The sequence below is a fragment of the Rhineura floridana genome, chromosome 2 (genome assembly GCF_030035675.1).
Source record: "Rhineura floridana isolate rRhiFlo1 chromosome 2, rRhiFlo1.hap2, whole genome shotgun sequence".
Taxonomy (NCBI): domain Eukaryota; kingdom Metazoa; phylum Chordata; class Lepidosauria; order Squamata; family Rhineuridae; genus Rhineura; species Rhineura floridana.
Window position 1 is genome coordinate 45,777,651 of NC_084481.1, and position 16,742 is coordinate 45,794,392.

The 16,742-nt window shown below is 40.1% G+C and overlaps 1 protein-coding gene across 3 annotated transcripts in view; it reads right to left on the reverse strand.

Annotated features, from left to right (window-relative positions):
- PPIG (peptidylprolyl isomerase G) overlaps window positions 1-16,742 on the reverse strand; it is a 48,521-nt gene that overhangs the window by 10,834 nt on the left and 20,945 nt on the right. For all 3 annotated transcript variants that reach the window (XM_061608560.1, XM_061608558.1, XM_061608559.1), the window contains 6 exons: window positions 16,589-16,696; window positions 15,822-15,866; window positions 14,464-14,551; window positions 12,073-12,102; window positions 11,819-11,958; window positions 138-342 (listed from right to left, as the gene is read on the reverse strand). In XM_061608560.1, the coding sequence (XP_061464544.1) occupies window positions 138-342; window positions 11,819-11,958; window positions 12,073-12,102; window positions 14,464-14,551; window positions 15,822-15,866; window positions 16,589-16,696 (616 nt within the window). The remainder of the gene's footprint in view (window positions 1-137; window positions 343-11,818; window positions 11,959-12,072; window positions 12,103-14,463; window positions 14,552-15,821; window positions 15,867-16,588; window positions 16,697-16,742) is intronic.

Here is a 16,742-nt window from a genome sequence, read left to right on the forward strand (position 1 = left end):
TAGGACGACAAGAAATGACATGGGAGTATAGATCAGTGATTCTTATGAGCAATTCTCATCTAACTACAGTACAGGAAGGGTTAGGGTTTTTTAAAATGCTTTCACAAATATACCCCTAGCCCACCCTTCCAATGTACCTCTTCTTGCTTTTCTTCTTCTTTTTCTTTTCTTTCTTATGTTTCTTGGAATTTTTTTTGTGCTTCTTTTTCTTTTTCTTTGTTTTTTCTTCAGAAGCACTTTCAGAATCAGATGATGAATCAGAAGAAGATTTTGAATCACTTGAACTTTCTGAATCACTGGATGCGGACGACGACTTGCGTCTTTTCTTCTCTTCCTTCTTGGCTTTAAAGCAACAGACAAGTAGTTATCAAACAAAAACATGTCCAATGAGTTTTTTATCTTTTAAAACTGCCTAAATGCAACTTTATGCAACCTTTATTCAACTAAATTTACATAACCATAATTGTACCAAACCTTATCTATTGGAAAGCTGGATACTATAAAATATGTGACACTTTCAAAACACCCTGCACATAATGCATTGTAGTAACTCTGTAGTAACTCAAATGCCTTTTAAAAATTCTTGTAACATTTTATTTAGAACTTATATTCCATTTTGTAGACCCAAGAGGCTCTCAAAATGATTTACAAAAGATCTGCAGAATACAATCACATTCAAAAAGATTTGTACATATCATCTAAAATATGTACTTAATGCTTACATAGTAACCACAATGCAATTTCCAATAAACAAAGTAAAACAATATATTAGAATTTATAAAACATGATGTCTTAAGACATTAACAATTTAAGTCATAATAATAAGATAATCGTTGCTGCAATATAAAACAATCCCCAAACTCGAAGCAACCTAAACAAATCCTTCAAAAGGGAGAACAATTAAGTTTTCATCATGCGACAGAATCCCATCAATATTGTGGCCATCCACACCTCCAGGGGGAAGGAAGTGCATAGCTGGGGTGCCACAATAAAGAAGGCTCTATCCGGTGTTGCCATACAGTGAGTTACACTCAGTGGGCCAATGAGAAGAGCCTCCTCAGCCAATCCACATGGTGTCAAGTTTATTCAGGCACCTTTTTTGATCCTTGTGCTTCGTCTTCCCTCAGGTCACCAGGCAGCAGGCCCTCTGAAGCAAGGGAGCATGGGTGAGGAGCTGGAACTCACTCAGCCCATGAAACAAAACCACAGAGCACAAAAGGGAGATATCAGTTTGGAGGAACTCTCAATTTTGCAGAGTACAATAATTTTTATTTTTTAAAAATAAATAAATCCAAAACAGCCACATGAGGACTGCACACATACAGCAGCTGTGAAACACTGTAAGTCAGTTGAAAAAGAAAACCAGTGGAGAGGGGAACAGAATTGGCTAGCTAGCTTTAAAATAGCAGATTGGGGGTTTCAGCTTAATCAGTTCATAAGCAGCAGGAGAGGGTAGCTGAGAGTGAAGGCAAGAAGCACAGAGGGGAAAGGAGGAGAGTGGAAATTCAGCAAAAGAGGAAGAAACACATATATAACAAGGGTAGACAGAACCGTCTCATTGCTTAGACACATCACTTCCTGGTTTACACGCAGATTTGGAGAGCATGATGGATCTGCCTCATTGCGTACATAGTGGTCCACACTGCGCTGAGGAATGGCGGGGACTTGTGATGGTGACTGTGTTTGAGTGAAGAACGACAGCATGTCTTGTAGTTGTGATATGCACTCATGAGACAGCTGCAGCCCCGGTGAGGTAGATGGCTGCGCGTGTAGAGGCGACGTTATGGATGGCTCAGCAGGCTGTGAAGATGAATAAGCCCTAGGTGGTAATATGGGAGGAGGGTGGCTGGCTGCTGGTTGGTCAGGAAACCCAGCAAAGTCCTCCTCCTCGGAGGATGCAGTCGGAGAGTGATTCGTTAACTGTTCCTGGCCCGCCCCCTCGGAAACTGGAACAGAGACGTAGCGTGGCCGCTTGGTTGTGCTGTGGCTGGATAGATGTTTAGTTTTGGCAACCGCTTTGGTGTGCTTATGCTTGGCCGCCTTAGATTGTTTCGGCTTGGTTGCCTGAGTTGTTGCTGGCTGTTCCGCCATCACATATTTTCTAGGGGGCTCAGTACACGGCCACGGATGGGGCAGAATGTACAGACCCGAACAGGCTCAGTACACGACCACGGATGGGGCAGATTGCACCAGCTCAGATGGCTAAGTACACGGCCACGGATGGGGCAGAATGTACAATTTCAACAGCGTTGGTACACGGCCACGGATGGGGCAGAATGTACAGTATCAACAGCCTTGGTACACGGCCACAGATGGAGCAGAATGTACAGATCAAAGGCCACAGATGGGGCAGAATGTACAGACCCGAACAGGCTCAGTACACGGCCACGGATGGGGCAGAATGCACCGGCTCAGATGGCTAAGTACACGGCCATGGATGGGGCAGAATGTACAATTTCAACAGCGTTGGTACACGGCCACGGATGGGGCAGAATGTACAGTATCAACAGCCTTGGTACACGGCCACAGATGGAGCAGAATGTACAGTTCCAGACAGCCTGAGTATACGCAGAATGTACAATTTCAAACAGCCTTGGTACACGGCCACAGATGGGGCAGAATGCACAGTTCCAAACAGGCTTTGTACACGGCCACGGATGGGGCCGAATGTACAGTTCCAACTAGGCTGGATACACGAAACAGCTTCAATAGTCAGCTTCAGGCAGCAGTTTGTGTTGAAGAACTTATAGCAGGATTATAGAGGTTCTGCTCTGCAGCATACACATAGAAACTGACAGAAAAGGCAGAAACTGACAGAAAAGTCCTAGAACAGAATCGTTTACTATGGAAAGGACCAAACAGAAAGGGCGGGGAAAAAGGGGGAGGAACACAATGGCGCCCGCGAAAAGAGCGGGAAAATTGGCCAATCAGAAAGGCTTGGAGCGATGAAGAAGCAATGGCGGTCACAAGGGAGCACCAGCGAGCTCAAAAAACGGCCTCAAAAAACGCTCTGGAGCCGCGGGACTGAGAAGCGCGATCACGGCTTAGAGAGCAAGCCAGGTCTCTACAGCCGCGGGACAGACTCAGCAAGCGAGGGGAATAAGGAGCCGCAGCCGCAGGCTCCGAAGGCAGTCGCGGCGAGATTTAAAATGCCGCAGAACGAGCCAGGGGAGGCGGGGCAGCCCAACCAGAAAGGGACACTGAAAGTAGAAAGAGCTGCAGCCGCAGGCTCTGGACAAAAAACTAAGGGAGCTGCCGCGAAAATAGGTGGCGAGTTGAAAAAAGAGTGGCGGCGCAAGGCAGAGAGCTGCAGCCGCAAGCTCCTGGATTAAGTCTGCGTCCGCCGGCTGAGAAAGGAGTATCTCCCAGAATCACCGTTCGGCTACGTAGGGAGCTGCAGCCGCAAGCTCCTGTGACAAGGCTGCGTCCGCCGGCTGAGGAAGGGAGAACCGCAGCTGCGGTCTCCCAGTAAATAGCTAGGGACTGAGGGAAAAAAATAGACAAAAAGGGGATCCCCCTTAAGTACAAAGACAAACAAAGTACAGTCAGTCCCACAGAGTCTAAAGTAAAAGACAGAGGGAAGGAAATAACGTGGAATACACACACAAAACCTCCACACCCTGTCACACAAATACACAAAAACTTATCTAGACGCTAAGCTATATATCCAACTTGCACGGACGAAGGCAAGAATGAACTGGGGAGTGGGAGGGGCCTGACGCCCCTAGTCTTGACTTCAAAAACATTCTTGCCTTCGGACGATAGGTGGAGCTATAACCCGCTTGATGGCAGTCCTCCTATGGAAAACCAGGGATATTATGCTGCAGTATTTTGTCGTAGGGCCCATTTGTTCCCTCTAGTAGTGAGATTGGGAGGTTGAGTGCCTAGCAGTTTTGAAGTGAACCAGAGCCACACACAAATGTTACTGGCATCTACTTACACAAGGGGCTCCCTAGGTAAAGATGTTTGTATATTACCAGAAAAAAGCAAAGGAAACCCCCCCAGAAACAGCTCAATTGAAATAAGCATGTTCAGTGATCTCCAGGAGCCACAGAATATTGAAATATTGGAAAAATAAAACAGAAAACTGAAGGGTGGGGGACAATCTATACTGAAAGTGGGCAAAATTGCTATCTGCAGCCACAATAAGGAACACTCCACTTAAGGGATGAGGATAGACTGCAACATTTTGTTTCAAGATGCACTTGTAATTTAACTCCTGGGCTCCTGCTGGGAGGAAGGGTGGGATATAAATCAAATAATAAATAAAATTTACTTAGTATGTTTTGTGTTACGATTATTTAAATGACAACAAATGTATAGAACTAAGATTCTCAAAGTTTAAGCCTCCCAATCAGACTCAACTTATTTCTATTACAAACATAGAAAAGAGATAATCTTTAGAAACACTTGAATAGGTATTCACTAGTAGGCAAAAAACCTTGCGGTTTAAGAACATACCTATAGCCAACAGATATTTCTATCAAACTTTAAAAAGCAGGGAAATTGGGCAGCTATAGTGAATGCACCAGGGGAGCAGGAGACCTGACTTCCTCTCTGAGATATTTTTTTTTTAACAACAACAAACCTTTATTGCAGGGCCATAGGCCAACACAGGTATTCAATGTTTAAAAAAAAGAAATAAAAGAACATATATTATCTCCAGTAACATCTTTAAAATTATTCAAGTACAGCAAGCATGTGTATTAATAAAGATCACTTATTCATAAAATCATGTAATAATTTATTTATTTTACTTAGAAACTGATCCTAAAATAAATTTTGTTCTCAATTTCTGAGCTGTTAGTGCAAATAAAGCTATCTTAGAAGTTATTTGAAAATTTTTGTCTGACATTAAGAAGACTATTTTATCAGCATCCGATAACATCTCATCTGTATCCAGCCAATTCTGCAGAAGGTACAACCTGAGACTCTGATAGATAGGGCAGTAAAGCAAAATATGCGAGAGATCTTCCTCCTCATTAGAATCACAGACGCACTTTCTCTGGTTCTTAGGAACGTTGGTCATTCTGCCCAACCTATCAGCATTAGGGATCGTAAAAAAGCGCAACGCAGTAAAAGCATGTCTTAAATTAATATGCAATGGCTGCAAGAGATAATGAGCACAAGTAGAGTCGGTTTTGAATCTCCAGTACCAAGGGGCTACTCGAGTGCTGAGTAAGGTAAGTCGATCTAAATATTTACAATGATTAAAAATAACCTCTCTGAGCATTTTATTTGACCCTACGTTATAAAATTGCTGAGTAGTGAGATGGTATCGATGCAATAATTCATCTATTCTACTAACCCAAATTTTATTTGGAAAAGGATGACCTAAGCAACAGCTAAGTAGATCCTTGCCTTGCTTAAATGCAAGAGTCCTCACAAACCTCAAGAGAGCTAGATGTATGTGAGCACATAATGGAACGGCTCCAGTCTCCGCCCGGAGCATAGATGCAGGAGTTCCCGGGGGAAGAAACAACAAGCGCCTAAGGAAATTTGTCTGAATGGTCTCTAAAACTAAAATTGTTGTAGCTTCCCACCCCCAGATTGGTGCAGCATATAAAACCTGCGAAATTACTTTCGCCTCAAATATTTTTAGGGCTGGTAGAATCAAATTGCCCCCATCAGAGCGATAGAATTTTAAAATTGCCCCAACCATTTTTATCGCTGATTGTTTGATAGATTGGACATGAAATTTCCAAGAGAGGGTGTCCGAAAAGGTGACCCCCAAGTATTTAAATATTCTACACTGTTCTAATTGCTGATTTGCCACCGACCATCGATGTCTTGCAGGCCTTTTACCAAAAACCATGATTTTTGTCTTCCTATAGTTTATATTCAACCTGTCTACTATGCAGAGTTCCTGTAGTCTTTTTAACATCCTTCTCAGGCCAATAGGGGCCAGAGAAAGTAAAACCATATCATCTGCATAAAATAAAGTAGATACTTTCCTTTGCCCAAAAGACGGGGGAAAGTATTGATGACCGGATAATTCAGAAATTATTTTATTTACAAAAAGGTTAAATAAAAGGGGAGCTAACGGGCACCCCTGCTTAACCCCCCTCTCTACCGCTATCAGGGGTGTCATGGATCCTTGATTTACCTTAACCTAGGCATAAGTGTCAGTGTAGAGAGCCTTTATAAGGAATAGTAACCATCGATCTATACCCATATTGTATAGTTTGGACCATAGAATGTTTCTGTCCATGGAGTCAAAGGCTGCAGCCAAGTCAACAAATGCCACATAAAGATGTTTAATCGGTCCTGTTATATTCATTTTAGCCAGAAAATATAACGTTAGGCAATGATCTATTGAAGATGACCCTTTTCTGAATCCAATCTGTTCAGGGGGTATCAGCTGGTTTGAGTCCACCCATTGTTCTAGCTTTTGACAAAGAAATTTACTATATAACTTGGCTACTACATTTATTAAACTAATAGGACGGTAGTTTGTCGGGTCAGCTGGATCGTTTTTTTTTATAAATTGGGACAACGATGGTACGTCTCCAACCAACCGGGATGACACCAGTATCATTAATTCTAGAAAATAAGCATGCCAATAAAGGTGCCCACCAATCTGGGCAATTTTTAAATATTTTGGCGGGTAAAAAGTCTTCCCCTGGAGCTTTCCCATTTTTCAACATTTGTATTAACAATCTTATATCTTCAGTGGAAACCGGAGACCACTGCTGCAGATTACCAATCTCCATTTCCAGAGTATTAGTCTGGGAGGATGGTATCAGAGAATAGAGACTGTGAAAATGATTATACCAAATCAGGCTCGGGATTTGTTGAACTTTTTTATGGATGGAAAAACCCATCCCCTGTTTGACTAAGATCCAGAATAATCGCTCTTGATTCGCATAGACCACATTTGCTAACTTCTGCCAGCGATATACAGCAAAATCCAATTTCTTTTGGCGCAAAAGTTTTTTGTATGCAGCCTTCATTGATTTAAACAAACTGGTATAGATTTCATCTTTGTCCTGACTGAGAGTTAACCGAAGTTGTAATCTAAGGTTTCTTTTTGTTGTTCTACATTCACGGTCAAACCATGAGGGAGAACCATGTCTCCTATTTGTTACCACTACCTTCTGAGTCAGTAATGGTTTAAGCAATGAGACAATATTTTGGAAAGCTTGAATCGGATCCAAGGCACCTTCTAATATTCCCTACCGAATAAATTCAAAAGAATTATTTGTTAAATTAGCTGCTATCTGTTCTCCCTTTCTTTCGGACCAGCGAACCCTTTTCAGCGGTCTGGGATGCATCTGATGTGGAATTGGGTATAATTTGGGTGCAGAGGACATAAAAGTTAATTGCAATGGAAAATGGTCACTCTCTGTTCTGCATGTTACTTTAAATTCAATAGTGGCCAGTGACAATGATTGAGAGACAATTATATAATCGATATCCCAAAAGAGGACCAATAAGTGAACAAACCAGCAGAAGAATCCATTGGTGAACCATTTAAAATTTCTAAAGAAACGAGGCCACTAATTCAAGGAGTAAAAGTCCCTGTTTATTAGTTTTTGAATCTTTTAAATTCCTATTGTGACATTCATTCTGGTAAGAGGGGGCCCAATTAGTAGAATCGATGTTTTGCGACCCAAAATTCCCAATCCTGGCATTGAAATCACTGCACACGAGCAGCTTATCATTTGGGAATTATTTCCCAAAATGAATAAGCAACTCGTCCAACACATCCCATATTTTTTTTGCATCCGGATCAGATGTTCGAAAAGGGGGGATATATATATTTATACAAATTAAAGCCTGGTCATCTATACCATTTATCCTGAGTGCCAGGATTGACTGAGGAAGAGCAGTTGGTAAGTTATTAATCACTAATGAGCACTTAATTGAAATTAAAGTTAAGAGACCCCCTTTAGGGCAGCCTTTGCCTAAAGGTTTTATTGCCGGGCTTGAATAGGAACAATAATCAGTTAAATTCACTTTCTCTGTAGAGGTAATCCACGTTTCTTGTAGACAAATAATTTGAAATTTGCTTAAAAAAATTAAAAAATCAGGATCCTCATATTTATTAGCCCATCCATTAATATTCCATGACAGCAAGGATAACTGTCACGTAGATATAATCTCATCAAATAAATCTGTATTTGCTATACAGCCATTAAAAATTAAGTTATTTCGTTTTAGTTGACTAGGGGCTTTCTCATTTTTGGTCGACTGATTGGATGTAACTAGTTTTATCTGATTAGCATGAGAGGTTTCCAGTTTTCTATACTCTGGACTGTTAAATGGTGTCCCTAATTCCGCCTCCTCCAATATATGCATTCTTTCCCACCGCCCTGGTGTACCGATTTTTGCGTATTTAGCTAATTCATAACACGGAGAATTTCCCCATTATTTTCCTCGATCAGCAAATGTGGAACTTTTGCCTTGCCTTCCTCTCTACTCATCCTGTTGGAATTAATCTGTACTTCTATCTCCTTGGTTAAATCATTATGCATTCCCGTTCCACCTGAATCCTTAGATTTTATGGGGATTGATATCTTTGGTAATGGGTCTAAAATTAATACAGAATTTGCCCTTTCTAAACGATCGGAATCTGAAATTCGATTCCGTATTGCATACAGGTGGTTTTTTAGACGATATCTCTGAGATATTGTACTGCCCTACAAATTTGTCAAAATACAAACACCATTTGGGTTGAGTCTTTCACAGTCCAATCCACTTCCTGTGTAGCTTGCAAGAATTTGGTAACATGTGCCTCTGAGCATATGGTGAGTGGTGGCAACACTTGCCATCTCCAAAGATAGAGAATAATATTTTTGTATGTTTGCTGGTGTTCTTCTTACTTTGCTTCTTTCCTGTGTTACTAATGTTTCTACAGAGAATCTAAACTAGAACATTTTATTTCCCTCATTATTCATCCTAGAAATCTGTGTCATATTTATTTTTATTAACTTCAAAGCCTTTTTATTGGTCAATGTCATATGATGGTGAAGACAGCCTTCTGTGTTTCAAATTGCAGGTTATGTTCTTTTTCTATTTTGGGTGCATTGACAGTTGAATCTGAAACTGCAATTTGATGTAAAATCAGACTGATTACAATATGTTGCTACTTCAGCAATGACTCTTTGGTGTTGGAAAAAAGAGGATGCATGTTTTCAGCCTGCTATGTTTAAACCACTTCATTTAAGGCAAGGTGGGCACGGTCAATTAAAAATGCACACCTAGAATTTTGCTAGAATATATTTCACCTCCCACTGTTTTATCTTGTGCAAACAGAGACACTCCTGAGGTCCACTGGAGACTATTCTGCAGAAGTCAGTGCCATTATTCCACAATTATGTTTGAAGGTTTTTTTAGTGCAAATTTTGCAAAGTGTTGCTGTACTTCACATATTCACAGAAATAGAAACAAAAGAAAATGATTTCCTATAGAAAACTTCACTAAAATTGCAAAGTAAATCAGACCTATTTAAAGTGACCATATGAACTATATCAACTGTCTTAATAATGTTGCTTCCTCCCTGCTAAAACAAGATCAGCACAGCAAGTATCTTCTTCCTATTACTTGGGCTGATTGCAGGTGTTGCCACCACTCATCATATGCTCAGAGACACATGTTACCAAATCCTCGCAAGCTACACAGCAAGTGGATTGGACTGTGAAAGACCAACCCAAATGGTGTTTGCATTTTGACAAATGTGTAGGGCAGTCCAATATCTCAGAGAGGAGGTCAGGTCTCCTGCTCCCCTGGTGCATTCACTATAGCTGCCCAATTTCCCTGCTTTTTAAAGTTTGATAGAAATATTGGTGGGCTATAGGTACCGCAAGGTTTTTTGCCTATTAGTGAATTTCCCTACTTTTTAATCTGGGAGGTAAGAAATGGGATCCTGTCCAAGTTTGCTGAGAATGGATTGAGCATTTGCATGCTTATTGAGTTCAGTGGGATTTACTCCCATGCAATCATGCTTAGGATAGGTGAAACTGACCACAGGGGATGGGGAGGAGGAGAGGAAACGCAGAGGGGAGGACTGGAATGGGAGCAGGCAGGATGGGGAGGGGAGGAGGAGGGCAGGTTTGATCATTTGCATGTTTACTGAATTCAGTGCGATCTACTCCCGTGCAATCATGCTTAGGATAGGTAAAACTGACCGGGGGGAAGGGAGGGAGGGAGGGATGGAGCGGGCAGGGGAGGAGGAAGAAGGAAGAGGGGAGCAGGAAGGGAGAGGAGGAGGGGAAAAGCAGGTCTGATCATTTGCATGCTTACTGAATTCAATGGGATTTACTCCTATGCAATCATGGTTAGGATAGGAAAAACTGACCATGGGGGAGGAGGAGGGGGAAGGAGCATATTGGAGGGGGGCAAAGGGAGGGGAAGTTTGATCATTTGCATGCTTATAGAGTTCAATGGTATTTACTTCCGTGCAATCATGTTTAAGATAGGTAAAACTGACCATGGGGGGGAGGAAGGAGGGTATTGGAAGGAGAAGGGAAGGAGGGGCAAAGGAAGGGGGAGAGAAGGGGCAAGAGGGAGGGGATAGGAGGGAGAAGGGAGGGTGGGTTTGGTCATTTGCATACTTTTTGAGTTCAATGGGATTTATTTCTGTGCAATCATGTTTGAAAATGGAAATGGACAGCCTTCAAGTCGATCCCGACTTATGGTGACCCTATGAATAGGGTTTTCATGGTAAACGGTATGCAGAGGTGGTTTTACCATTGCCTTTCTCCGAGGCTGAGAGGCAGTGACTGGCCCAAGGTCACCCAGTCAGCTTCATGGCTGTGTGGGGATTCAAACCCTGGTCTCCCAGGTCGTAGTCCAACACTGACCCGGGGGAGGGGCAGGGAGAGGAGGGGATTGGGTGGGTGGGCAATGGGCAGAAGGGAAACCCCTTTCCTTTCCAAAAGGAAAACATTGTGAACAGTATCATTGCTTTTCAGGGTTTCCCCCACCTTTTTATTCTACAGCAGGCACATGTAGCCTCCCACCCAAATTTAAACTAAAGTTGTCTCTGGCCACATCCACACCAGGCCTTTATTTCACTTTGGACAGTCATGGCTTCTCTCAAAGAATCCTGGGAAGTGTAGTTAGTGAAGGGTGCTGAGAGTTGCTAGGAGATGCCCTGTTCCCCTCACAGATCTTCAATCAGAGTGGCTGACTGTTAAACCAGTCTGGCCATTGGAGCTCTGTCAGTGGAATAGGAATCTCCTCTCAGCACCCTTCACAAACTACACTTCCCAGGATTCTCTGAGGGAAGCCATGACTGTCTCAAGTGAAACCGAAGTCTGGTGTGGCCCCCTGATTAGGCAAGCCAAGCAGCTGGGAGTCTGGCCGTTAGAACTCTGACAGATGGTTCTTACTGAGCATGCCCTGCATTATCATAGGGTGCCAGCCAAAATTTCTTAAATTGATTAAAAATCAGCCAGGCAGTTTTTTTAACTTTTAAACTGCAGAAGATGAAGGTCAGAGTATGGGGCAAGGTCACTATTAGGATTACAGGTTCTCTGTGAACATGGCTGATTTTTAGTGAATTTCAACAGATTATGACAACTCTGAGAGAGAAAAGTCCAAAACGGCTCTGGGATTTTTTTCTCTCTTTTTAGACTTTGAACTCTCGATTCTCTCTGACTGTTTTGTGTATTGCCATGAAAATTGAGAGTGTTGTTAAGCAAGCGTTTCTGAGTTCAGGACTATAAATTTTGTAAGGTTTTGTTTTGAAATGAGTTTATGGGAAACATCAGAATGGCATGGGGGTATTTTCAATTTAACATTGCGGAATGTGAAAAATCCATGCTGGCTAAAGTATACAGCCACTCTTGTGGCTGTATAATTTCATGCTTACCTTTGGATTTTGGAATTAGCTCTCCACAACTTGTTATTCGTACTTCAGCATAAGGTTTACTAGATGCATCTGTTTTCTGGTTTTCTATTTCTTTTACAACTTCTTGACCAGAGATTACTTGTCCAAATACAACATGAAGCCTAAATGATTAAAGCTTAATTTTAAAAACTGATAGACATCTTTGTAATACTGAAATTTTCAAGCAGCTTTCCGATTAACTTTTCCAAATACATGAAAGATACAAGGCCACTTACCCATCTAGATGAGGAGTAGGTTTGGTTGTTCTTTTGATGACATCAGGGGAAAGAATTTAACAAAATAAAGATAGGATTAGTATTATGAGGGGTAAACTTCATGTATTACGCCATAAATGAAAGATACGCAGATCCAAAAAGCATTAAACTGTAGTTCAAATATTAAAGAGTTGCAAAATGTTGAAATTAAAATCTTGGTAGTTTTAACAGTATCTGTTTAAATCTGAAGCATTTTAACAAATTTATGTTGTTTTTTTCAATTTTTAAAAACAAATTCATGTTTAGTCCTATTCTCACTCTATGGTAAATCTGTGTCTGGATTCTACTGGAAATGAGAATTCACATCACTGAATGTTCTTACATACAAAAGAATTCCCTCCATCTACTAAATTAGATGTCAGGAAGAAGACTAAACGAGAACCCTTCTGTTTCTCATCTAGTTTTCTATCTGAAAGGAATATTTTGTGAGGAACATTCAGTGACGTAAGCCCTCATTTGCAGCCTGAAGTGATACACAGTTTTATTAGCTTAGTGAAAACTCAGTCATAGCTTTTAAAATAAAGTAAGAGAGGAATGATGCCAACCTTCAGAAGTATAATCCTCCTGGTGTTGTTCAGATTATACCACTTACATAATACTGCATCAGAATCTCTCAAATTTTACTTATAACCAAACAAATAAATGTCTTGAGTATACATTCATTTCAGAAAAGGTAATTCATAAAAACTATACCGGTAATTCAACATTTATAACTGTTCTTCTCACAGCAAGACACTGGCATAGCTCAGGAGGCACAGAGGCAAGAAAAAGTGTGAAATGATAAAAAGGAAAACAAAGAACTACAGACAGACAGAGAAGGGAAAGACAGCATTTCTGAAGGTACAGCAGTCCTCAGTATATTACTCCAGCTACAACTCCATTTAGTTGCAGCAGGTAAACTTGAGGTTCACTCTGAATTCAGTCACGAGTTTGTTAAAGAAAAAAAAATTCACCACAGAGACTCATCTCTTTCTTCTTTCTCAGAGTCTGTGCAGATTATTTCACTCCTGGGATGAAGAAAGAGTAGGGCTCAAGTCTGCACAGTTCCTTCCTCCTCACCACGGGCACACATTACTGAATGAATCAGGATAAGTTTTCTTCTACTCACAGAGGCAGAGGATGGAGCATACAAACCACAGGCTTGTTTCTATTTTCACCATGGACAGCATCTTGGGTTTAGAGTAGCATTTGCCACCCTTCAGCAAGGCTTGTAACTGAAAGGTAGCTTACTCTGACAGATTTGAGAATTTTGTGCTAAACAAGCACTGCCCCCTCAGTCCCTTATTTGCTATATTTATTTTCTGTACTTGGCTACAAACAATAAAAATCTGACTGTATACTTAAATTAAGCTTCTCAACTAGAACAGGGGTTCCCAAACTATAGTCCACAAGCTTCATTCAGGTGGTCCAATGTGTGTCTGTGGATTTGTGGCTGAAGATGAGAGACAGCACATCCATCATATTAAATGTTCACATTGATTTTTAATTGTATTTTATTGCTTCTTTTATTTCTTATATGAATTCTATGAAATTAAAATTGTAATGCAATAAAAAATATTTATGCTGATTTTAGCACTTTTTGTTTGGTCCGATAATTTTAATTGAAATGATTTTATATAATCTTCTATTTGCTCCTTTCTCTTGAATTTTTGTAATTTTTAACCTCGAAATGCTTATATATATTCTTTGTATCAACTGTCCTCTTTTGAAATTCTTGTATTAATATTTCTTTGTGACGGCCAATGGCTATGAACAATAAAAGGAAACACAACAATAAAAAATATAAGAAAGATGCAACAAAAATACAATTAAAAATCCACAGCATCTAGAGCACCACATTAGAATTGCTACAAAAGGCAGAAAAATCATTAAGTGGTTTGCCAAAACCCTCAGCAATTTTCAAGTGGTCTGCGAGAAAAAAAATGTTTGGGAACCACTGCTCTAGAAAGCTCAGAGCAGATTACATTCTGGCTTCCAGTCATCTCCCATCCAGGCACTGATTAGATCCACACCTTAGCTTCTATCCTGTTAAAATACCAGGCACTCCCAGATCTCTTATGGGTTAGAAGACAGCGACAGCTACTCACAGTTCTAACACAGCATGTTGTTGTTATGTGCCATAAGTCACAGCATGACTAATATTTAATTTTATCCCATAGAATCTTTTAATCCTATTTACTGTTTCCAACAAACATTTAAGAGCACAGTTAAGTTTCCTATCTTTAAAAGGCATTCATGCTTTTAAAATGGAAAAGGAGTTAGCTGTTTCACCAGTTCAAAGTTCTGAAATGTAAATTGTAAGGACTGCCATCCCAATGCTGAAGAAACACAGTGGAGCTGCATGATACTTACATAAAAAACTGTGAACCATTTGTATCTTTCCCTCTGTTGGCCATTGAAAGGAGAAATTCTTTGTTGTGCTTTACAGCAAAGCTTTCATCTAGAGAAAGCGTTCCAATTACTTCAAAAATCCAAGTATTACCTTGCATTGGCATTACTTCAGAATTTTAAATTAGGATTGTCAAACTGCATAAACATATCACTGTAGTGCCAAACAGTATTCAAATAAATAAAAATAAAGGCAGAGGTATACAGTATAATTCTCAGTCTAATGCACAAAAATATAAATACAATTATCTGACCAACTATCTGTTGAATCAAGGTCATTATATAAAATATGAATGTGTAAATGGAGCTGTCTCTTGAAATTCAGTACAGTTGTTGAGTAAGAACAGCGCACTATAACTTCTCATTCCTATTAGCACAAGCAGGTCAGCGTGTTTTTGTGAAAACAAACTCATTATTTTGTCTTGCATGTCCTTTATTAAAGTGTAAGAAGTAACAGCAATAATATGGGGAAAGAAAGTTTGCCATTTAAAAAAACAGACGAAAACAAATTAAAAAAACACACCTAAGTACAAGATGGACAATTTTTAAATTTAAAATTATACACAAGAGAAATTCTAATTATTTGCACAAATGCAGTCTTCTACAGTAGACTTGCTTGTAACAGCTTTGAACCATAATAGTTTGAGCCTTACACTTCAGATAAAAGTCTTTTAATTACCATTGTACAATTAAAGTTTCCAAAATCATAAAATGAGTTCTGATTGGTCAGTAAGCACTAACAACTGGTCACGTTGCAGCTTGTATAGGGAAAGTAAGACCCCATTTATTGGCCTACTTGGACCAACTGCTACTTAGCATTAATCTCTCAACCCCTCTCTCTCTCTCTCTCTCTCTCTCTCTCTCTCTCTCTCTCTGCTCATCTTAAGGGTCTGTTTGATGACTGGGATGATGCTCTGTTTTCTCTCTTAGGTTAGTAAAGTGTAAGCAAGTTTCCATGGAGGGTTGCTTTGGTTAGTGATCATCAATGTGATGGCGAAGGCTGGGCAAAGGGGAAGAGAAGTTAGATGAATATGAGGTACAAAGTTATCATACTCCTCAATAACAGGAGAACTGCAACTCAAGAGAAAAAGAGATCCCCTTGGGTAGAAACAGAAGTGTAAAAGGGGTGATGGTATAAAGACGTTATAATTATTTAGAAGTTTATAACAGCCATTCTGATTCCCAACAATAGGGCAGTCTATGACCCTCAAAAATAATTTTGTCAGCAGTTCTGGAAACAAAAAAGGTAATTTTCCTAATATACATAAACCAATGGCTGTGACTGGGAATTGCAGGGTATCATAATAAAATACTATGCTTACCTTCAAAAAAGCCACCATAAATTGATTCTCCTCCTCTCCCATTTCCTTATATTAAAAGAAAAATGTATCATAAATGTGAATAACAATTACGTATCACATAAATTCCAAGTTAATTTTAAAGCCAGCACAGACAAAATTCTGTTACTAAATGGTACTTAAGTTTCTATGGAAATTTATTTCTTTACAAATAAAAAAGACAGGCTCTCATGAGGCAGAATGAGGGCACTCCGTATTTTCTTCATATTGTTGTTTTTAAGAAAATGGATTGGCAATCATGAAAATGCATTCTTATAACATCTTTCCATTTAATAGTCCTGTCAGATAACGCTCTCATGTGCATGTTGCTGTAAGGCACAGTTTGTCTTAAAATCAAGGTTTAATTGCAAACATATTCCCCTTGTGGCTCCCCTACCCCTGGCATGGCACATGGCTCAAAGGAGCCATTCTGAGTCTTCTTCTGTTGTCTGAACTCAGACTGTGGTTTGCTTGAAAGAAGCCAACTACTGTCTGGATTACATGAGCAGGAAGAAGCCATGCAGGGGCCCATGCGGCAGTGGGGAGACACATTTACAATTAAATTATGGTTGAAGACAAACCGTGACTTATTATGACATGCGAATCAGACCATTCTATCCTGACCCAGAGGCCACCATCCTGTGTGGTCCCCCCTCCAAAGAACGAAGAGAACATGACCATTCAAATAATTACTTCATGTACATTTATACTTGGCAGGCTATTATCTAAAATCATTTTTGCCAGTGTCATACCTTCACTGAAGTCACCCCCTTGGATCATAAAATCTTTCACAACTCTGTGAAACAAACAACTTTTATAATGCAATGGCTTCTGAGTTGATTTTCCTGTACCTTTTTCACCTGCAGAGGAAAAAAAGTTTAATTCCCATTAGCTTTTAATGAAGAA